The sequence below is a fragment of the Aphelocoma coerulescens genome, chromosome 3 (genome assembly GCF_041296385.1).
Source record: "Aphelocoma coerulescens isolate FSJ_1873_10779 chromosome 3, UR_Acoe_1.0, whole genome shotgun sequence".
Taxonomy (NCBI): domain Eukaryota; kingdom Metazoa; phylum Chordata; class Aves; order Passeriformes; family Corvidae; genus Aphelocoma; species Aphelocoma coerulescens.
In genome coordinates this window covers 120,398,731-120,422,496 of record NC_091016.1, presented here as the reverse complement: position 1 = coordinate 120,422,496, position 23,766 = coordinate 120,398,731, and the positions used below count along the sequence as shown (strand labels likewise).

The following is a 23,766-nucleotide window of genomic DNA, read 5'->3' as shown; positions in this document are numbered from 1 at the left end:
TTCCAGAAAGAAAAATAACTCAAACAAAGCGACATTTTAATGATTTTTTTTTTTTTTTGCTGCTGTTGTTCATCAAGGGCGGAAGAAAAAAGCAAGATTTTTCTTCGCCTATTCAACTCAACGGACTTGGATCCAGCAGCGACTTCATGTGAAGGACCGGGCTGCACCAAGGCTGCCTTTTCCTAGAATTTGCTTGGTCATATTTTAAAAATCAGCCTAAGGAGGGGTTTTATTGTTGTGTTGATTGTTTTTTTTCTCAACTACGATTTTTTTTTCCCTGGGAATCCGAAAGTTCAACTTTTCTTAAGCCCTGATCCTCCGAAAGGAACTAGCCAAAAAGTCTCTTAATTATCAGCCCTGTGACTTTCCTCTTCACCCCAACAACCCCAGTAACTTTGTTTCCGCGCTGAAATCGCTTCGGGAGCGCCTTTTTTTTTGGAGGGGGGGAGCCACTTTTCCCAAGCCCATTCCCGAGTTCCCGCTTCCTGAAGCCAAAGGCAATAAGCGGGGGAACCCAGCGGCTCCTCGCCTCTGTCCCAGCGAGGCTTTTTGTTTGCTCCTTTTTTTTTTCTTTTTTTTTTTTTTCTTTCTGTGTGTGTGTCCGGAGGAGGAAGATTTCTTCGGAGGAAACCGGGACGTTCCCCTGAACCCCCCCGCTCCTCTCCGGGGCTGAGTTACGCTACAATTCTGGCGGCCACCAGCAGCAGCAGCCCAGGAAACTGAACCAGCAGCGAGTTCTACTTCTCCCAAGACAATCTTCGGAAAATCCGAAAAGGAAAAGAAGACGGGGAGGGAGGGAAAGAAAAAAGGAAAGAAACTTGAGCACTTGAGGGAAGAAGCGGTGGCTAGAAGGAGGGAAAAGAGCAGAGACTGTGCGAGAAGGAAGGAAGGAAGGAGGAGGAGAAGCAGCAGCGCTTTGCAGCTGGGCAGAAGCCGGGACCATGCAGTTTCCAGCCGGGCTGTGCTGAGAGGGGCAGCCCCGGACCCACCGCCAGCCTCTCCCTCCTCGCTGCTCCAGGCTGCAGGCGCCCCCAGACCGGCATCACCCCTCGCCCCGTCCATCTTTCTTTAAAAAAAAACAAAACAAAACAAAACAAAAACAGACTGAGATATTTTTTTTCTCGTGCTTTAATCCGCTCCTCTTGTTTTTTTCTATTTTTTGTCTGATTTGCCTTTTTGCCCCTTATCCTCACCCCTCCACTTTTCATTCACCCCTTTTTTTGCTAGATTTTTTTTTTTTACAACCCCCACCCCCCACTACACGCCTCCTCTACCAGCGATCCCCCTACCGCTCCCCCCCCCCCCGCCCCCCAATTCGCTAACTTGTGGCTGTTGTGATGCGTATTCCCGTAGATCCCAGCACCAGCCGGAGGTTCAGCCCCCCCTCCAGCAGCCTGCAGCCCGGCAAGATGAGCGAGGTCAGCCCGGTGGTGGTAGCCCAGCAGCAGCAGCAGCAGCAGCAGCAACAGGACGCGGCGGCCGCCGTGCCCCGGCTGCGCCCCCACGATAACCGCACCATGGTGGAGATCATCGCTGACCACCCCGCCGAGCTGGTCCGCACCGACAGCCCCAACTTCCTCTGCTCCGTCCTGCCCTCGCACTGGCGCTGCAACAAGACCCTCCCGGTGGCGTTCAAGGTGAGACACCCCCCTCCCGCAGCCGCCCCGGCCCGGGATGCTCCCCCCGCGCCCCCTGCGCTTCTTCCCGCAGGGGCTTCTGTGCCTCCCCCCGGCCCACAGTGTCTCCGGTGATCCCCGTCATGCAGGAGCTTCTTCCCCGGCCCGGAGGGATTTCTCAGTGTGTGTCCCGCAGTTCCACCCCCCCAGTCCCGTCCTTCAGTGCCTTCTGTGCCCCCCGGCCCGCAGGGAGTTTTGTGTCCTCCCCCGGCCCGTAGGGATTTCTGTGCCCTCCCGCCTGCCCTCCTGCAGCGTCTCAGTGCCCCACCGGCCCGCAGGGGCTTCTGTGTCCCCCCGGCCTCCTTCCCCCGCGGCAAATGTCTCCGGTGGTCCCCGGGCTGCAGTGTCTCCTCACCTCCCTCACGCCCCCAGCCCTGCAATGCCTCCCCGTGCACCCTCATCCTGCAACGCCTCCTGTGCCCCCGCGGCCCGGGGGGCTTCTCTGACCCCCCCCAGTCCTGCAATGACTCCTGTATTCCCTCCCCCCCCCCAAGTGTTCAAGTTTTGCAGTGGCTTCTGTATCCTGTCACTGCCCTGCTGTGCCTCCGGTGCCCCCATCCCGCGACGTCTCGGGGTGCAGCCCCCGCCGTGCCTCTCACCCCCCACTCCCGGTCCTGCAGTGGTTCCCGTGCCCCCCGTCCTGCTGAGCTTCCTGTGCCCGCCGTGCGCCAGCTCTGCCCCGCTCACCCTTGCTGGGCCCCTGGTGCCCCCCATCCCCTGCACGGCCCGCACCCCCGGAGCCATCCCGTTATCTCCATCTCCGCGGGGCACTGCCGGCGTGTTCCCCTCGCAGCCCAGGGGCACCCTGTGCCCCCCTCAGCATCCCCCTGGGAGACACCCCCTACTTCCCATAGCCCTTCTCCCTGTGTTTTTTGGTTTGTTTTTTTTTTTTTTTTTTAATCTTCTTTCCCTCCCTGAGGAAGGAGGGATTCAGCCCTGGGCCGGAGTTCAGCGTGGCACCCCCCACCTCGAGAAACCAGTCCCTGACCGATGGGGATGCCCCTTCCTCCCACTCCCGGTAGTGGGACTGGGGGATTTGAGGTGGCTCTGAAGAGTGCGGGGGGCGGCTGGAGCCCGAGGGTCAGGCTGAGTGGCAGAGTGGGATCGGAGCTTTGCCCTCCAACCGCCCGGACAGAGATGGGGCTGGGAAGGGGGACACAGAGCACCTGGAGGGGGGGACACGGGGCCCCTTCACTTCTCCTGGTGGACAACCGAGGAAGTTGCTGCCCAGAGACGCTCTCCTTGGCAGGGTCGCACATTTCCATAATAAATCCCACCCCGCTCTGCACCGGGGATGCTGCTTTTAATTTTCTGTCTCCATCCCCACGGCGCGCTAATGAGAGGAAACGATTTTAGAAAAAATCTGTAATAACAACAACAATAATTGCATGCTTTAAAGCAAGGCCTTTTCCTCCCCTAGCTATATTTCCAAGTGTTCCCCCTGGAGTTTCCCCTCCCGTGGCCTTTGATAGGGAGGGGGCAATGGCTGGGGTGTTCCTAAGTGCCTTCCCGAGCAGGCCACGGGTCAGAGTTAGGTGGGGTGGCCCTGCGAGGATCTCAACATACCCACATTTTCCTGTGAAAAATAACACACCTGGAAATCCCTGAAAAGACAGAAAAGTTTGGAAGCAGTCTCACCCAGTGCGCTCCAGAACATTGCCTTGTTCTGGTGTTTCCCGACTGCCAGCCATATTGTCATGGCCGTTTGTCCGGGAAGAAATAGTAAAAGTGGTTAAATGAGCTCCTGGTAAAGTGAGTAGTGATAAAGATGGAGCTTTGCTTTGAAGATGTTACGGGTGTGCAGGTGAGGCTTGGCTAAAGTGCTCGTGTGTGTGGGAACAGCTTGGAGCGGCTGGAATTGCAAGAGGAGCCCTTTGCACAGGGCTTCCTTGTGCACGACATGATGGTCGGACTGAGCAGAAATGGCAGGAAAATGGGGTGTCTTTTGACTTCGTGGCTTGGTGTGGCACTCAGAGTCTCTCTAGGTGTGGATCACAGTGGTTCTGGCTCAGAGGGGCTGCAGGGTAAAGAGGAGGAGCTTTCAGAGAATTGTGATTATAATTTAATTGAGTGCTACATTAAGTTGGTGTTGTAGTTACTCTTTAAAGCACGGGCGCGGGAGCTGTTGCATTGTCGTGGTCACGTTGCTGTTCTCATCTGAGGTGTCTGAGCCTTCTCTTACCTCACAGCAATTCAAAGGATGAGGTCGCGGCTCATTAGAATAAAGGAAAGATCTAAACTAAACATTAAAGTATTTAGAATATTATTATAATAAGAATGCTTACATGTGATAAAAGGGTAGACAAAGGATTTAGACTGTTTCCCACTCTTTTTGTGTTCATATATATGTATTTATATGTGCATTATATGTGCGTCCTGTGCTTGATTGCTGACAGGGCAGTGCAGATCTGACCGATTTTGGGATGCGTAAGAGGCACACGTTACCCCTTGCACCCACTACTGTGGGTGCAGCTGTGTTTTCATGTGCCACACGCACTTTTTAAAATATGCCAAAATTACATATGTCCTTCTTTACCTGTAAATTAATTTGAAACTCACTTGAAATATTTTTGACCATTAAAAAAAAAAATTATTTGATTTTTCAAATGCAACTTGCATGCAGCTGCCCAGTAGTTTTAGACCAAAGGAGCTGCATGTATCATACAGTGAAACATTTGACTGTGTTACAACAGAATGGGAATCAGCTCTGAAAGGGAAAAAAGAGACAGATTTGAGCTATAGAAATCTCAGCTAAACAATAACTTGAAAAAGAAATAGCTCACAGACAACACACTTTGTGAAGTTTTATTGGCAATAAATAATATGTTGATGATAATGTTTTGAGTGGTGTGCTAAGTGTGTCATAATTCTCTCGCAGCGATCTCGAGCGAAAATGTACGCTGGATATAGCACTGTTTTAATTTAAAAAAACAGATATAAATCATATGCAGGAGAGGAAGTATGTTATAAACAGTGCTGGATTTGATTATAATTTTTTGAAATAGTGTTGGCTTAGCATTAGGTTTGAATTTTAAGTATTAATATTTGCACACACTGGGAAGGGAGTCCCTGTCGTGTGCTCACTAACGAGATTGTTAATGCAGACTGGTTTTGTGGGGAAGAGTATTAGATGAGTACCTATTAATACAGCTCTAGCTATTAATATTCCAGCATAAAATAAATGGATATTGTGCACCCAGGTCCAAATCATATTCACTTCTTAATCTCAATAGCCCGCACTACTTTATTTGAGTTGAGTCATCAGAATTTGGCCCCTCTGTGTGAGTTTTTATTGCAAGTCATAAAGACCCAGATTGCCACGTTAGAGGTTAGAAGTGACTTCTGTATGATGCTAATAGCAGCAGAGTCTTAGTGGACCTAAAGGCAGGGGAATAAACGGGATGTGGAGTCTAAGACATCTCCCCAGTAGCACCACAGTAGTTCAGGGTCTGTCAGCATTTCCCTCCAAACCCCAATTTTTGGAGTTTATAACTCAGCTGTTTTAAATAGCTTCAAGCTGAAACCTGCTGTATAAATTGTCAGCCCAGATGTAGATTTTGAAACAAAAAGTAGCGCGAATCAGTTACTCTGTTTTAAGTTACAGAACACTGAAATATTTTTAATAGTATCAGATGCTCTTTTGGCAATGTCTGGAAAAAGCACTCTCAGTACAGAAGATTTTACACTCAGAGGCTGTTTGAATTCAGTGTTTCACAAGAAAGCTGTTGAAGTGGCAGATATCAATGTTTGAGAGGAACTAGTTAGCATGTACACTAGTGGTGGCCCTTTTTTTTTTTCAGACAAGCATTTTACTCAGCAGAAAAGTCTGAGTACCTGCTGTTGTATATGAGTTTTGCTTTGTGCTTATAACTTCCGTCTTCAGGCTACATACTTTGGCCAGTTCAAATCCCACTGGACCGAAACTGGGCGAACAGGTTGCCTAACCAGAATTGTGTTATGCAAAAAACACATAGTTATTTTCAACTTGTAAGAATTGGTTTGGTTTTATTTTGGGGCTTCGTGTGCTTTTTTGAGCTCTAGTTGAAAGAAAAAAAAAAAAAAAAAAAAAAAAAAAAAAGAGCAAATTCTACCTTTAATCATCAAAATGTGTAGGGAGCTTAATATGGAAAATAAAGTTTTTGAAACAGTAGAGATACTCAGTATTAAGGAGTAGGTAAGGAATGTGCACTGTGTCTACTTCTAATCTTTAATTTTTAACACAGTCCATACTCATTTCACAGTGCATTTACAATCTTCTTTCTAAGAATATGTAATTAATTTTGCATTGATACATGGCTTAAAATTGCCAAATCAGGGTTTATGCCAGCAGTCTTTCAGTATGTATGATTACTTTTGAAAATTCTCAAAGTGACGTGTATTTCTCCAGGTTTCAGACTTGTTTTGCGAAACTTTTTTCTACTGAGTGCTACTATGTACCTGTGCAATAGTCTTAGGCTATTTTGTGGCAAGAAAGTATCAAATTATGAAAAGAATAAGCCTTTACTCCTGTTGCGTGGCAAGGGATCTTCCCATGTTATAGGCCTTCATTTTATGAGCCAAAGCTTTTATTTTTCACCTCTGATTTCAGTTTGTCTTGCCCTTTGGTGCTCTCTGAAGGAGATGAACAGTGATACTGCATCCAAGGCTTCTCAGTAACCATGCAGCTCTCGATCAGCTACAGTCACCGGCAATGGCAGCGGCACGTGCAGCTCTGGGCTGATGGCTAAGCTGACAAATTGAACTGACATCGAGTGGAAAGGGCAGGGAGGAAAGCTCTGAAATGCAACAGAGGACAGAGGGGAGCCTTTTAAGGGATTTTGCTCCCTCCTGACAGGTGTTAAAAGCTGTACCTGAGTTTGGGACTGAGATGGAGCTGTGATGGCGCTGCCTGTCCATGCTCTGTGGGTACCTGGGGAGAAAGAGGTGAGCTGAGGCTTCAGGCGCCTTGCTCCCTCTTCCCAGACCCCTGGCAGCCGTGTGCGTCCCGCTGCGCTCTCAGGTGCTTTGCATTTCTGGAGCTAATGTGATTTGTTGTTGTTGTTTTGTGAGGTATAAAAAGCATAGGGTGCAACTCCCTGGGACGCTGATGGGCACGACAAGACTGTCCAGAGATAACATGGTCTGCTGCAGACTGGGAAGGGAGTGGTTTATAAGTAGTCTCAAGCCCCATGCTTCACAGTTTAAGCCAGTATCCATTTGTTAATGGTTAGAGTCAGCTCTGTAATCTGTTCACCAGGTTATTTTTTGTTATTTGATTATTATTTATTATTCCTTACACCTGGCTTTGAAGCTGTCAGACCTGGTTGTTGCCAGACCCAAGGCAGAGAGTTATTGGGACCTCAGATCTTAGCCACAACGGTGGTTCCTCTGGTTTTGTGTTCAGGGACTTTCATATGACTTTAAAGTAAAATCTTTGTTTGATACATGAAGACCTCACAGTAATTTGTGGCAAAACTTAGCTTTTAGTTTTGGGTGGTATTACCTGGTATTTTATGCTAAAAAAGAAAAGCAGGCAAATTCTTTTCAAACAGCTTTTAATCTTTGCTTGCTTCTTTCTCTTCGATATTTTTTTTTTTAAAATAAGCTATAGTTTTCAGTAATATGGCCTTTTTCTATATGATTTTAATTCCTTTTTATTGTTTTAGAGAAACATTGTACAGTTCACTGGACCACATAATGCTCTCCCTATGCACCCAGAACTCCTCATTCCTTCCACTGAATTAATATCACCTGCAATTATTAGTTTTATTTATGGAAAAGACATCTCAGGAAGGCCATATGACAAAATGTAATATATATTTCAAGAGACAGAATAAATTACTCTGAATGATATAAAAACTCATATTTGACCATGTAAATTGGCTGTAACTGCAAGGGGAGAGACTTTGTATCTCAAGATATTTTTTCAAGTTCTGGCTCAGCCATGCAATATTTCTGAATCTCTTCTTGTTATAAATTTATTTTCAGCATCAGAATTAGCCAACTGGGGAAAAGGAAGTTTTTTTATTAATACTTTTGTGGACTTTTTTGCCCTGTGTGTATATTTTCTTCCTAGTAACTTAGCATTTCTGTTTAACTTTATTTTTGCTTTAAAAAGCCACGGTGCACTAACACTGTAGGTATTCCTGCTGTTTTCAAATCAGCAGCTGTCTCCTCCATGACATTTATTTAATCAGATGTTGGAGCACTACACAACCACCGAAGCATAAAAGGGAGACTATCAGGTAGCTGGAACATAAGGAGAAATGAAATACTTTGATATCTTCTGTTCACCCATCCTGGAATTTGAGGGAGGTGTCAGCACTAACCACATGTGACTCTTGCAAGCACTATGAAAATTTACATGCCTGCAAGGAAATACAGCTTTGTTTTATATTGCACATGAGGAGTTTGAATTCCAGCCATAAAGTGCTCCATTGCAGAGCATGTTGGGCATAGAGCTTTGCCTGCTGATGCCCTGAGTGCCACTCCTGGGATGGGTGGATGCAGGGTTCTCTCTGGCTTGAAGTCTCAGGAGCTCAAGGGTCAGGGTGGTGGGTACAAGCAGAGCAGAACTGAATCTGGGTGATAAGGCTGCTAATACTAATTTCTAACTTTTCATTTTAAATGCTTTCCTGTGCATAATTTATGGATACGAGCATTGCCTTGTGTTCTCTCACTGCTCCATGCTTGCTAAGAACAAAGTTGGCCTTTAGAAAGCATTAAAGTGTGCACTTGACATAAGGATGTTGAACATTTCTGAAGAAATGCAACAATGAAGAAGCTCTGAGAAACGGAGACAACACACAATGTTTCTGTGTTTGATGTGGCACTTTGTTCTGTGCGCAGCAAGTACCAGACTCCTCACCACAGAGCTTCTTCACAAGCGTGGCAGCCGGCAGAGCTGGGAGGGAAACACACACCTCCAAAGTGTGGCTTCACCGGTCATGATTGTCTCCCCATTTTCACAGGTGGTAGCCTTAGGAGAAGTGCCCGATGGGACGGTGGTGACTGTCATGGCTGGAAATGATGAGAACTACTCTGCAGAGCTGCGAAACGCTTCTGCCGTGATGAAGAACCAGGTGGCCAGATTTAATGACTTACGATTTGTGGGCAGAAGTGGAAGAGGTAGGCCTCTGCCTTTTACCTGTCCGTAATGACATGAAAAACAATGCCTAGATGTCAAACTTACTTTGAAATGAAATACTGATTAACCCATAAACCCGTTGTTCATAGAATCACAGAAAATTTGGTTTGTAAGGGACCTTAAAGCTCATCTCATTCCAACCCCTTTCTCTAGGCAGGGACACCTTCCACTAGGCCAGGTTGTTCAGGTTGTCAGCTTTTGTTTTGGAGTGATGTACACATATTTTATTGTCAAACTTCAGCACAAATCAAGTTAGGAGTCTCTTTAGTTTTTTATCAGACAGAGGTTTAGAGAAATGATTCACGGAGTACCTGCTTCCCTTTTTGAATGACACAGGAAGGGTGGAAGGAAAAGGGAATATCTGTGATCCAGGTTATTCGGAGTCGGGGGAGTGTGTTTTGGGCCATGGCAGTGAGAGGTGGAGAATTCCCTTTAGCAGTAGAGCTGCTTCGGAAGTTGCTGTAGAAGAACCTGTAATTAGGGGGATTTTGCATATCACATGTTCTATAGGTTGTATTCTTTAGGGACTTAAATCTTTCAAGGCTTAACAGCTGTTGGTGGAAAGCTTGCTAGTGGCTTCTCCACCCTTTAAATCAAACTGTTGATAATCTGTGAAAATCACCCCCACTTTTCTTTTTAGTAAGCTGGTTGACTTTTTATGAATTGCTGGTAAGCTTGGGCTTGAACTAAATTTAACCTTTACTTTAAATGACAGGGTAACTTTCAAATTTTTTTTTTAATTTTTTTTTTTTTTTAAGTTGTAGAGTGCTGTCATTGTCTTCCAGCTCTTTAGGATCTTCCTATAATCTGAAAACTGCACTGCACTTATAGAAATCTTTTGTAATCATTGCAAATTTGCAAGAATTCCTCTTTAAGGATGTCACAGCAGCTTGCAAACTTCAGGTAATGATTGAAAGGATAACTCGAAGGAAGCTGGCCCTACAGTTTTTGTTGCAGGAGTCTTCAGAGTGGTGTTGTATCAGTCATTGATTCAACCTACATATTTTTTTCCTTTATGTATTAGAAGTAATTTTAAATTTTTTTATAAATTAGCCCTGCATGGGACAAACCAAAGCAAAAGAAGCAGAATATTTGTGCTGGGAAATTAGCAATAAAGCAAATACAGTAATATTCTTTAGAAAGCAGTTGCAGTTCATCTTAAGGAAGGAGTTTTTGTCCCAAAAAGATTGAACATATGACAGAGGCCCAGATAGTCTAAATCAGTCAGCACATTTTTACAAGTACTTTGTGAAAGTGAGTCCATAAGTATGACTTACAGTGACTATTCTTTATTTTAATGATCTAGCCAAAAATTCTCTTTATCATTTTAGAATTTAATAAGTATTGATAATAGAGAATAACTTGAGAGACAGAATAACTTTACCAACAGTAATACAATATAAATACGGAGCTTATTCCTCTTGTGAGTAAGGAGTTACCTATCTCTTCCATTTGTCTTCTTTTCTTTAAAAAGTCAGTTTGCTTTGTTATTCTGCTGATGGATTAGATTTGAAAGTTCTCTGGCTCTGTCACTGCTGCTGACTTACCATAAAAGTTCAGTAGTGTATCAGCCTTTCAGAAATGGTGGAAAAGGACTGAAATGTGGTGCACTATCTCTGATCTGTGAATTTAATTTCAAACCTGTGATATGTACTCTTTATTAAAGCATAGGAAATTAAATAGATGGCCTAAAGCCTCAGTAGATACAGACACAAACACAAAGCTCCTAAAATTTGGTTCCAGTAGTTTAGTTTATATTTTTATCTAGCAGACTTGGAATAGACTTTTTCTCTGATCAATCTGGGTAGAATCTATGGAAAAGTGATAGTATACTTTTCAAACCCTCAACATATTTATTTAAGAGACTTCAAAGAAAAACAAAGGGTGTGCACTGTTTTACTATATTGGCTTTCTGAGTTTTGGCTAGTTTCCCAAATAGCAATTTTTATATTTAAAAAAAAAAAAAAAAAAAAAAAAAAAGGGAAAAAAAAAGGGAAGAAAAAAGACAGACTTAACTGCTTGCAGACTTTTCACGCATGGAAGATGAAGAAAGCTTCTTTTGATGAAGTGTAATTATGTCCAAACAGAGCTGACCCCCTCCCCCTATATTTCTTATGATCTTAACGGAAGAAAGTAGGGCTTTTCCTTTGAAGCAGCCGGGACTCGGTGGAGGATCTGAAATGCTGCATTCTCCTGCCAGAGGCAGGATGGAGAAATTGGTCCAGACTTGTCTTCCAGACTTAGAACAGAGAGGGAGAGAGAGAGAGAAGGAAAGAAGGAGAAAGAGTTATCATTAATGATAGATTTTTAGAACTCTGCTTAAAATAGCAGGAAAAGAAATCAGTAGTTGCAAACAGAAGTGAGAAAGCTCCTTACATAGACAAATATCGGTAAATACAAGTCCTGAAGTAGAACAGGAAAAAATAAAGTAAAAAAGAAATCATTTTTCGGTGGCAAGAAACTAATCCACACCTGTTCCTAACTTGAGATTTACATCTTTCTAAGCAGCTTGTGCTTTGATCTCTGTATCTCAAAATTTGATTGTGAAGTCTGAATCATCAACTTACCACTTCACCTCCTCTCCCACGTTTTTACTTGCTTCCCATGGCTCAATGGAGAAACTTGATTTTTATACATATTCATTTTGTTTGCCTGACAGAAGCTTCACGTTTCTGTTTGCATAATTTCTCTTAAACACCTTTTTTGGATTCATAAGAATAAGTAACCGGAGTGCTTGATGCGAATGCAGCAGTTGTTTGTATGTGGTTTTCAGGCGGTAGCTCACTTTTACAAGCCCGATCCACAGCGCAGAGAAGAAAGAATTCCTGTCTTCAATAAGCACAGGATCATAACCTTAATTTTGTTGTGTCCTGATACTTTAATCACATTAGCATCTAACTGAAAAAATATGCAACACACACACACAGGCTGCCGAGTCTCCTTTCAAGCTCATTTCTGGGGTTTGCCTTGTGCTTCAGCATATGTCCATCTCGTCCTCCGCTGTGTCAGCTCGGCTCACATGTGTGAATAACAAAGAATGCACAGTTTAGACACACTGAAGCAATAGTGCCAGATGACTGCTTGGCTGGGGAATTTAATAAAAGAGAGCTACAATTAGTCTGTAGCCTCTGAAAGTGGATAGTTGAAATGACTAAAGGCAATAAAGAAAGGTGATAAAAAGTGCATTAAAGGATTTTGTAGCTGAGGAGGGATATCTGTGAAATAGCTGTGGAAGGCCTCAGCATCACTGGAACTGGGGACCTTAAAAATTTATTTCGTTCTTAATCCCATAATATGTAAATCATCTCTTGAAAGCTCTGGAGTGCCCTGGCAGGGCCGTGCAGCTCCCCACAATGAAAGGCTCTGTGGTTTCTGGAGTGTGAGGGGGCTTCATCAGTGTTACTTTATCCACACTTCAGTTTGTAAAATACCAGTTAGGGAACAAAACCAGTTTTCCTCTCAAATTAGCTGCTTACCTCTTCAGCTCTGGCTGTCTGAGAGGTGACAGTTCAGAAATTCTCACTGGTGAGGTCCAAATGTAGCTCCTTTTATTAAGGAATGCATTTTTTTCCTGGCCACTGTATCCTGTTGAGATATATTTAGTGTAAGAAATCTTGCAGTGCTTTTGTACAGAACGATTTTAGAACATCTTACAGATAGTATATTTTGTTTTCTTTTTTTTGCCATAATAGACTTGCATAAGGATTTGGTGTATAAAGAGAACAATAGCATGGAAGGCCAAATGCTTCATTCAAAAGTGTTTGGAAAAGCCCCTTTAGTATCTTTGTTACCAGTAATATTCTACTAATCTTCTATGCATTACTGTGATCTGAATATCAACAGCATACAATTTAAGAATCAGAACTTTTTGATGTGGTAAGCTGGTGTCAAAGGAAGCCTTAAACCTGAGCCTGGAGAACTATATTCATGCAGTGGCTGAATTCCTCTTTGGAGAGGGGTAAAAGGCACAGACACTTCGCAGCCCTAAACGAGCCGTGTGGAAGCACTGTAGGGCTGCTGCCACGTGTGTGAAGGCTGCCCATGCCCTGTGCTGGCAGGACACACAGTTCACCTCTGGGACAGCACGTGGGCAGAACTGGACAAAGACTGCATGTCCTAAATGCACCTAACTCTGCTCCTGTGATGATTTAAGAAATAATCCATTTCCCAGTGAAAATGGGAAAAGCCACCTTCAGCCTTGCCACTGCAACAGAATTCAGCCTCTTGAGATTTTGCATGCTTAAACTGACAGAGGGCAGGTTTAGATTGGATATTATGAAGAAATTCTTCCTAAATGCACCTAACTCTGCTCCTGTGATGATTTAAGAAATAATCCATTTCCCAGTGAAAATGGGAAAAGCCACCTTCAGCCTTGCCACTGCAACAGAATTCAGCCTCTTGAGATTTTGCATGCTTAAACTGACAGAGGGCAGGTTTAGATTGGATATTATGAAGAAATTCTTCCCTGTGAGGGTGGTGAATCACTGACATGGGTTGCCCAGAGCTGTGGGTGCTCCATCCTGGAAGTGTCCAAGGCCAGGTTAGACAGGGCTTGGAGCAACCTGGGATAGTGGAAGGTGTCTTCTCATGGCAGGGGGGTGGAACATGATGATTTTTAAGGTCCCTTCTAACCCAAACCATTCTATAATTCTATTTTCCTGACCTTCCCTCTAACCTGCATCTCCCAGAGAGCTGGGCACAGCTGGAGCACAGCTTCACCTGGAAAATCATTTCACTCTAAATGACAGTTATATTTCCTCAAAAAAAAAAAAAATCCATGTCACATTCTAGTTCATGAAAATTATAGCCAAGACAGTTTGAAGTTGCACTCTTGATAATAAATGATGCATGTCTCAGGCAGGTTTGGGGGATATACGACTTGGACCAGAAAGAAAGACCAATTACTGTATTTGACAGCCAAAGTTCTGTTCTGTATTAGGCCTTATATATAAGCTGTTCTTTATTAGGCCCGAAAAAACTGCCTTAAGTTTGTGCTGTTGCATATCGTTTAAGATTTGTGCCTTGATTGAATGCCTTCAGAGTTCAGCAAGAGGAAAAGCCCTAGCAGCAAAAATGCACAAATACACCCAAGGAGGAGGGGGGGTGAAAAAAGGAGCTTTAAGTGTCTGGTAAAGTAGTAGCTTAAATGAGCATGAAGGCCAAAGATTGCTGACTGTTTTATTGAGTCACTGTTGTACGCCCACCTTTTCCTGTCTTGAAACAGTTTTCAGTTTTGACTATCTGACATGAGTAACCGTTGCATATCTAACAGATTACAACTGTCAGTGAGTCTCCCAAACGGGGGCCAGCGCCTGTGAGAATGTGTGCTCAGATGCAGGCAGCTCCCTTTATTTATTTCTTTTTAACGTTTTCATTCAGCTGAAGGCTGTGGATGATCTTGTGCAATCTCTGCCTGAATTCAAGCTTTGAAAAGTAAAAAAAAAAAACCAACAAAAAAAACCAACAATGCAGACTGACAATAGCAATGTACATGCACAGACATTTCTCACCCTCACAGGAAAGTTGGGGGCTTTCTTGGTATTTCATAGATGGAATATGTGTAGGGGAAAAAAGGCGTGTTCCATAATAATGATATCATCATATTAGCCCTGGCATATGCAGGACAGAGACACTGACTCCCTGTTAAACCATCTCCCAGGAGGAAAATATATTCTTTCCTCATCTTATTGTAGTAAAGTCAAACAAATGAAATGATAAAACTGTGTGAAGTAAATAACATGTGGTCACATTCTGCTCTCTGTCACACAGCTGCGAAACTGGAGTAAATTTTTAAATTATCTGACTTGCTTTGGATTTACACCACTTTCAATGCAGCAAAGAATTTGGCTTGTCCTCAGCAGTGAATCACTTTTGTTCTGTCATTGTATGATGACCCATTATTAAATAAGAAACATTTAGATTGTCAACACATGGACGTATTCTTGACATAGAGTAAAACTGAAGGGGAGGAAAACTCCTATGGTCAGTTATGTTTTTAATTTTCACGATTGTGGTAACGACAGGGAATAATTTTAAACTGATTCTTTACTGAACATGCATGTCACTGTTTTCATGTTGTAATCACTCATTCCTTGTTGTTTTTTCCCTTGGTAGGGAAGAGCTTTACTCTGACAATAACTGTCCTGACAAATCCCCCCCAAGTCGCTACATACCACAGAGCAATAAAGGTTACAGTGGATGGGCCAAGAGAGCCAAGAAGTGAGTATTATATTCTTCTCTCTGCTCTTATTCCTGCCTAATTTTGTTTAACAGAGACCTGTAAATGAAATATGTATATCCTTGTCAAACACTGGGTTTTGCTCAGTTAAATATGTGAGCACATGCTTAATTTGGAGTCTATTGGACCACACACGTACTTGCATTAAAAACTCACTTAAGTGCTTGGCTGAATTTGGGCATTCCCAAACCTGATTCTCGTTCATATCAAGTTTTTGATACATTATCTGCCAGAGTAAATGAGAACTAAACTCTCTGTATTTATATATAATCTGATTTAGACATAGTAGACAATCCTGCAATGTGCTGCATTCCCTGAACTCCTGTAAGCTTCCAACTGAAGACATTTAGAACAAAACAGGATCCTGATCTTTCAGGATCAGTCCTAGCATAGAGAGAAAATATATAATAGAGTGCCTTTTTGTTTGCCCTTAAATTCTTTTGCCATCAGATAATTAATGCACCTGGTTAATCTCATCATACCTGAAGTTGGTTTTCAGCTATGGACTCATCGTAGACCCCCAGGGGCCAGAGAAAGATAAAAAAAGCGGTATATCAACAGCATGGTCTTTGTTTCTTATTTGTGCACAGAAAATACATATTTTTTAAACATAGTCCAGCAGATTTTAACTCAACACATTTATCTCTTAGCCATGCAAGCTCACTAAGAATCTATTTGTCGTGATTTATGTATTTTGCAATGGCTATACTTTTATGACAATTGTGTTTTGTCATGTTCTAGCAGTTTTATGGGTAGCACTTATTTTTAGATACAGCCAAGTCTTGTTAATCCATCAGGATTTATCTGGCTGTCTCTCTGTCTAGCACATTTAGCTGGTAACCAGTCTCACATCATATGGGTATCACTTATGAGCCAGTTCTGGAGATTTTTCTTAATCTAACTAGAAATTACTCTTTCTAAATTGATTGGATTAGCCAGGTATAGCGTTATTTAAATTACACTTAGAGATTAAAAATTATTTTATGAATAACCACATTAAAAGAATCCCTATAATGGAAGCATCTCAAATAATTATTTTGTCTTTGATCTGCACATACAAATGAGACCTTCAAGGAGCTTTCATGGTGTTTTGTTTAAAATATCACAAAGACAGAAGTAGAAAGATGTAGACAGAATTCATGCAGTTAAGTGTTTCTCGTGCCAATATACGCTGCAGAGTCACCTCCTCTTACACCGAGGTGGGAACTGAAATGCTCCCTGTGAGAACTGTCCGGGCTGTAGAGTTTCACCTTGAAGAACAGCTAAGAAAAAGCAAAACAGCTCTGGATACATTTCATTAGGTACATACTTGTGGTGCTACCGTCTCACAGCTGAGGTGTCCTGATATCACAGCAGGGGCATTTTTGTTCTGTCTTCTCTCCGTGAATTAGTTCCCATTTTTAATTTTCACGTGCAGCTGGTGCTCCATGTAACTTACTTGGAAGACACGGGGGAAGCTGCATTCATGGAGTAAAAATCAGGGAATAAGTTATATATCATTTAGCCATTCCCATCTGTGCGCTGCTTCCATGTATTGAGGCATCTGCAAAAGAGGAAATCTCCCAGCAGAGGACACAACCGTGGTGAAAGAGCAGAGAGGTTTGAAAGTGATGTGTGGGGAGTAGTGTGGATTACCCTGTGCAGCACAGAGAGGGACCCTGCTGGCATGGGGATCTTTTGGTGATCGGTGTATTTAAAGTGAGTCTGTGTTCACAGAATTTAACAAGATCTCCACGTTCTGCTAGAATTTTTTACTTTAGACCTGAAAGGCCTCTGTATGTGATACCTGTCTGCTGGTCTCTTTGAATAGCTGAGTCTAGGAATGCTCAGTGCCGGAGTTCTTATAGCCTACTGGAGTTATTGTGTCCTTCTTCATCTTTTCTTTCATTTTTTTTTTTTTCTTGTTTGTGTTTTTTTTAAGAAAGTAAAATTTCAGCTTGAATGTCCATTTGTATTTTAATGTTTTGGTGTAAAACTGCAATCTGTTACTTTCAAGTCATTCTGATACATCTCTGGAATGACTCATTATTAAGCTTGAATTTGTAGGGAACGAGTAGCTCCGGTGAGTTCTGGGAGTTTCAATGAAGCTTTGTTTCCTTCTTAGAGTCCCTGCACTTGTGTAGATACATTAGTTTGGTAATAATAATTCAATTAATGTATCTGGCATTTATGTTGCATAAGGAAAATTAGGTGATTAGGGGCAATAAGGAATTCAAGGAGCAGCTCTGATAGCAAATGTGTTTGTCTTAAAAAATTATGTATCGGCAAATAGTGCCCCTCTCTGCCAGGAGCTGTATTTCACTTCAACATTTCAAGCATGTTATCCTAGTTTTCCTCTCTCTGGCAGCTCAACCAGAGCTGTCACATCACAAACAACTTTTTTCTTAATATACACATCTGGCGTTGGCAGTTGGAGCAACTTCATAAGAGCACATGATCATCATTCATTACAAGATTAAAAAGTACCCCATGGCATCATTGATGTTTTCTAACTTTGATCTTTTGCAGTTGTGATTCATCTCAGTTATAAAACTTCCCTTTAAAGGAACACAACCGATGACTTATTAGAACCTTCATTCTAAGGAGTGTAAACATAAAATTATGCACATCTTTACAAAATGTCATTTACTTTGTTGCCAGCTTATCATTTTAAGACATGACATCATGCTTTAGATCGTGAATTTGTAAGGCTTGTTTATAGGCAAGGCACTCTGACCTTCTGTTGGCAAGTTGACTTGAGCAAACGAAAGCTGTGAGGCTCCCAGCAGCAGCAGGAGCAGCAGCAAAGCCATGACAGACATCACAGTCATTTAGAGCCTCACTTCAGGAGTGCTGAACAGTCATGGCATGCAGGGACTCCAGTTGGTGTTTTGGATGCTCAGCACTTCAGAAAGTCGGGTTCTTAAATGTAAGTGCCATTTAGTCGTATTAAACATCTGCTTGTAGAAGCTTGCTGCCTTGCCTGTCTGTTATTATTTGAAAATATTTTAATAGAGACAGTGATGTCAGGTTGCTCTGTTAGGAAAACTTGCCCGTTTCTATATGAGAAAAGGTCTTCTGATGATTTTTTTCTCAGAAAAGACTTGTTTAATTTCACCTAATCTCTTCCAGTCTATCTAGATTACTGTCCAGGGACATTTACTGTGTTGCACAGTTTCTGTGCTGGGTTGAGACAGTGCTTTGCATTCTGAGTGATGCAGTCTAGAGATGGGGTTGTATAAGATCTTTGGGAATGATTAGGAAATCCTGCAGATATTTTTCTCTCCTCATATGCAGTACAAAACCTCTGCCATACACACATCTTAGCCAGCAGAGCTGCCTTCCAGCTGGGAGGGCAGACAGAAGTTTTCCGGAGAAGTTGTCATGAGGTCATAACTGACCGACAGATAGCCAGAGATTACTGTAAAGGAAGTCGAAGGAGAAAAAACAGAGCAAAGAAACCACCCAAATTTTTACCTAAGCCCCCCTTTTATGCCTTTGCCTTTCCTCATTGCAGCTACAGAAATAATGATTTGCCCTTCCATAGTGGTACCCTTAGAATAGGAGGCACATACATCCTCCTTTCTGGCTGCTTTTGGGACAAACCCAGTCATGGGGGAAATCATGAGGAAGGAGGGAGGAGAAGTCTATATATTTTTTTATTTTTCCTGACTTCCAAAAACTTTAGTTTGTCTCTAGTCAAAGGCAGGCTCCAAAGTCAACGACCCCAACTTTCTTTATTAGTGTGAATGGAAAAGCATCTCTGAGCTTTGAGCTGAAGCTTTTCAGGGGGAGAAAACTGCTCTGTCTCATTCGCTCCCGAGCGTTTCTCTGCTGCCACAGCTTGCAAGGTGCACACGTGATGAAAGGTATGAGCAAACATCACATCGCCTTTTTGTCTGAGCACGCTGCGGAAGGCAGCGAGAGCCAGCCCGGGGTTCTGCTCAGCCCCCACATTAACTGTTTGGCCGACCTGGCTTATAAAACACAGATAAGTGATTGAGATTTTTGAGATTCCTTGACTTAAAACCATAACAGTTTTTAGGAAGTTCTCCCTCTTTTCTTTCAAAGGCAGAGAGGGTGGAGGGATAAGTCTGAGTCGAGTGGAATGTGCTTTGGAGTAGAACAGCTTTAAATCTTTCAGTTTACCTTCCTTTTTTTAACTTTTCTTTTTTCTTCTTCCTTTTTTTTTTCTTTTTTTTTCTTTTTTTCTTTTTTCTTTCTTTTTTTTCTTTTTTCTTTTTCTTTCTTTCTTTCTTTTTTTTTTTTTTTTTTTTTTTTTTTTTTTTTGTTGACTGCCTGTCAGGAGCTGGGCTGGTGGCCAAGCAGGAAATGACACATCGAGAGGCATTTGTGTTGTGCAACATTTTGTGGAACTGATGCAAGGATACATTGTCTGTTTACGCATTCCTCTGCTAACAGCCTGCATGGCAGTAATTTTATTCAGGGACACATGGCATGCTACAGCAAGGAGCTAAAGCCTTAACATCTCTTTATGCAGAATTATCACAGCAGTTAAACCACTATGTGTGTCCCCCGTTTTGAATAGTCTCTGGCCTGCCTTCAAAAACCACTCTACCAGCCCCCCCTTCCTTCCCAAGAATATATTTGTTTGACTGTGGGGGTTTTTTTCACTGTGGTAAATTGGGGCAGTGCAGAGAGAGAGAGAGAGAGAGAGAGAGACTTTGCAGAACAAGAGGAAATTTTACAGGCAGGTCCCTACTTCGTGCATCTACCTCTGACTGAACGGAGCAGCGCAGCTTTTTCGGGCGATGCGTTGCAGACACTGAAGGCGTCAGTTTGCATCTGCATGTGGTTTGGCACGGGGAGGTTTTTCATTAAAGTCAATGCTAAATACCCCGAGATGTGATGAGCGAGTCTTGGGGTTTCATCCAAACCAAAGTTAGAAAATCTGTGGCTCTCTCTGGTGTCTTTCAGAGTGACAGATCTCTGCTGAGGTTGGCTGGGTAGATCCGGATTTATCCCAGCTACTGTGGGAGCAGAGGAAGGCAGAGTGGGCAGTCTGGGTTTCCAAAGTTGCTCTAAATGACTTTGTAGTGCTTAATGTATGCACTCTAATGCTCCTTTGTAAGAAACGAGGCAAAATGTGATTCTACAGCCAGAGAAATGTTCAGCAGGGCCATGCCATGAGGTTTAGGTTCTTTTCTGTGACCATCATTAGTGTATTTCAGCATGAGCACAGTCCATTTACAGGCTGAGATCTGACTTCCTTATCGCCAGGTCCCCAGTAAGGAGTTGCAGTGTTTCTATTTCCAGTGGTACAACACCAGGTCCTTATTGCAGCATAAAAGTCAAGACACAGTTTCACTCACCATCATTTGCTGCTGGTTTATTTTTTGCAAATGTGTAATTTCACAGAACTGTCCTAGTTGGGGACTGGAGCTCCTGAGCGTTCCCGGAGGTTGTAAGAAGCTGCCGGGATGATTCAAGTGTTTCCCACCAAAGGTGACAGACATTTCATATGCCAGTGGTTTAGGTTTACTTTTGAGATGAGTGTGCAACCCGCAGAGCAGGGCTCCTTACAGTTACTTCAACCAGTAGTGAGGCACAGGCACAGGCTGTCCAGAGAAGCTGTGGCTGCTGCAGCCCTGGAGGTGTTCAAGGCCAGCTTGGATGGGGCTTGGAGGAACCAGTGGAAAGTGGATACCGGAAAGTCTCTCTGCCCATGGCAGGGGGGTTGGAACCAGATGATCTTTAAGGTCCTCTCTAACCCAAACTGTTCTCTGATTCTACGATGCATGCTGCTGTGGCAAGGTGACCTGGGGCTCTTGGGGTGGTAGCTGTATCTCAAGGACCAGTCAGTTCTTATTTCTTCCACTGTGGCTAGAGAGGGGATCATGCATAAAATCTCATTGTCTGAGAAGCAGACTGTGAGACAAAATAATTTCTGGTGTTTATGACTTTTTCTACTGATGTAGTGTGTAGAGTGAATCAAAAGCAAAACTACTGAGTTCACTCATGGCTTGAAATCATGCACTGTAGTTCTGAAATCTCAGCAACCTGTGTGACAACACTGGGCTCTCAGCATAGGAGGACACTGCTGCCTAGAGAGGTGACAAAGTGACCATGTATTCACTGTTACGGTGACAAGATTATGCAAAGCAGATGCACAAGTCTGAGCATAAAACTATTCCATAAGATGTCCTCACCAACAGCAGTGCAGTCTTGCTTTGTATTTGTCAACAGAACAGATTGTTTCCATGCCATTGTAGAGGGAATACTTGCTTCCAAGCAAATCTATTCCTAGTACATTTGGCATGTAATTTGGCCATCACAGTGATTCTTTCATATTGCAGCTATTGCTCTTTGTATTCAAAGTGTCCCTCCAAGCTACAAATAAAATCATGGCCCCTCTATGTAGTTATGTTGCTTAGTTGTGTGATAAGAGAGTTTTGCCCTGAATAACTCATAGTCTCCATTTAATATACAGATGGGGAAAAGGGGCTATAACCAAACAAATGAAGTAACAGTGGAAGTGATTTCATTCTGTATCCCCACAGGGCATGATTAGGAGAGGAAAAGGGGTGACCATTTCACAGAGTCACAGAGTCAATTATGTTGGGAAAGACTTCTGAGATCATTGAGTCCAGCCTATGAGCAACCAGGTCCATGTTAGCCAGACCATGGCACTGAGTGCCACGTCCAGTCTTTCCTTAAACACCTCCAGGGGCAGTGACTTGTAACTCTGTGACTCTACTCCATGTAGGTACTGTGGAGGAAGATGGTATTAAAAAAGGCCATAAGAGTAGCTTTCCAGAGACGATTTTGTTCCATAGTTTTCTCCCAAGAGAACTCTTGGACATTGTCACTTTTGAAATGCATTCAGCATTTTTTTCTCACTCTTCAGTGTAGCACCTCTTACACCTCTCCCTTCGCTTTCCAAAGTGGTTTGGGAAATAGGGAACAGAATGAATATATTTGGGAGACACTGCATCAGAATAGTGTAAGTGAAGTACTTAGGTAGCACTTGCTTACTGTCTATTCCAAATTTCTGTTTAAAGTTTTTATAGAATTTATTTTTTATTCCCCATATAAAATTCATTCTCCTCTGAAACGTGGTCATCCCAGACGTGAAACACAGATGCTGATTTAACCAGACAAGGAATGCAGATGAGGAAATGAGGATGAATATCATACTTAATTGAAACTTCAGGGGAAGAAACTGAGTAATGATCTCATGCTGCAGTATGTTTGGGACACCAAAATCCTTCTCAGATGAAGAACTGGGTTCCTTATTGCCTGTATTTTCTCAGATCCCCTTTTATAAATCTCGTCTACAGTAGACCAGCTTACTCAGCACAATAGTGGCTCACTGTGGGCTAAAGGTGGCTTTCAGCTCTCCAAAAATTAGACATGTAGAGTAGGTTTCCTCTGAAGTGAAGAGACACAGGCCCTTGCAGAGAGTGATTCATATGTTAATGCTTGTCTTAGAGAGCAATGAAGTGCCCTTTGGACTCTCATCCCTTTCCATTGATACTAAATGGAGGCTTGATGACTAGCCTAGACTAGGCACCCTGGTTTTCAGATGGCTGGAATCAGATGAGATTAGGAGATATAGTCCCAAAGTGTATTAAGCCTGCTGTGAAGCTCAGACAGCCCGAGTTAGGTGTAAAACAGGTAGTCCAGGGTGCAATCACAGGGAGCAGGAGCTCAGCGTTGGATTAACCCAGTGTTCACTCACCTTCTTGGGTGGGGGCTTTATCTGGTGTTGAACGGTGAACAGTCCCTGCTGCTTTTCTGACAGTGTAAGGAATCGTTTAAAGCTGACTTTGAAGTGTCTCTACAGCTGCCATAATGAGTGCAGTGTACACATACCTTAAAAATGATGCTATCTACTAAGGCATCATTATCACCTCCTGCAGGATTTCAGCAGTCAGGTACTGCTCAGGCCCCACTCAGCTTGGGTTGTGTGAACTGCTGAGATTAAAACTCAGGTTATTTAGCTGTAGGCAAAGTAAGATTCTCACACTGCAGTTGCAGCTACATAAGAAACATTACAAAGGTGACAATACACTTTACAGGTATCGCCTAAAGGTGAAGTATATTGGGGAACACATTTGAAGATTTTCCTAACACTGGGAAGTACTTCATGATTCCAATGTTTCTTCTTCACGACAGAACGTATTAATTGTTCCTCCCTTATCCAAACTTAACATGCTGCCCATTCTCCTGTGGTTCTGAGATGTAATCTTTCCCACAGCGTGGGAAGACAAACCCTTTCACCTGATTATTGCCAGCATAAATGTTTAATGCTTCCATCCCTCTTCAAACTCTCCCACTGCATTTTGTGAACTTTACTCCCACTTCATAATGCCCTGCTTCTTTAGTAGCCCTGCTCGTTTAAATTCAGGGTGCCAAAGGAGGTATTAATCAGGGTGCTTACAAGTGCAGAATCTGCTTCCTGCCTGTCTGTAATCCATGTGAGTAATGCCAATTAGTTGTCTGCTTCCTTAAATCCTCATGCACTTTCTCATTCTTGCATTCCTGCAGCAGTAGACATGGTCTTCAGTGTCAGTGCAGTCAGAGGCACTTGGGGGTGTTTTGTTTCATTGCTCTTAGAGCTCAACAGGAAAATCACCACCTCTGAAGCACCACAGAAATGTGCTGGGGAAGAAATGGATGAGTCCAGCTCTTGCATCTCTACTTTAATTTGCTAGTCACAGGGATCTAACTCATTTTATTCCAGAGGATCACTTCAGATATCGTGAGACAAGTAGACAGTTATA

At 43.0% G+C, this 23,766-nt stretch overlaps 1 protein-coding gene across 1 annotated transcript in view; it reads left to right on the top strand.

Moving 5' to 3' along the window:
• Positions 1–1,337: 1,337 nt before the first annotated feature.
• The window catches only part of RUNX2 (RUNX family transcription factor 2), a 90,432-nt gene continuing 68,003 nt past the window's right edge, over positions 1,338–23,766 (top strand). Inside the window, exons 1-3 of the mRNA XM_069011765.1 lie at positions 1,338–1,637; positions 8,627–8,783; positions 14,917–15,021. Coding sequence (XP_068867866.1) covers positions 1,338–1,637; positions 8,627–8,783; positions 14,917–15,021 — 562 coding nt within the window. The remainder of the gene's footprint in view (positions 1,638–8,626; positions 8,784–14,916; positions 15,022–23,766) is intronic.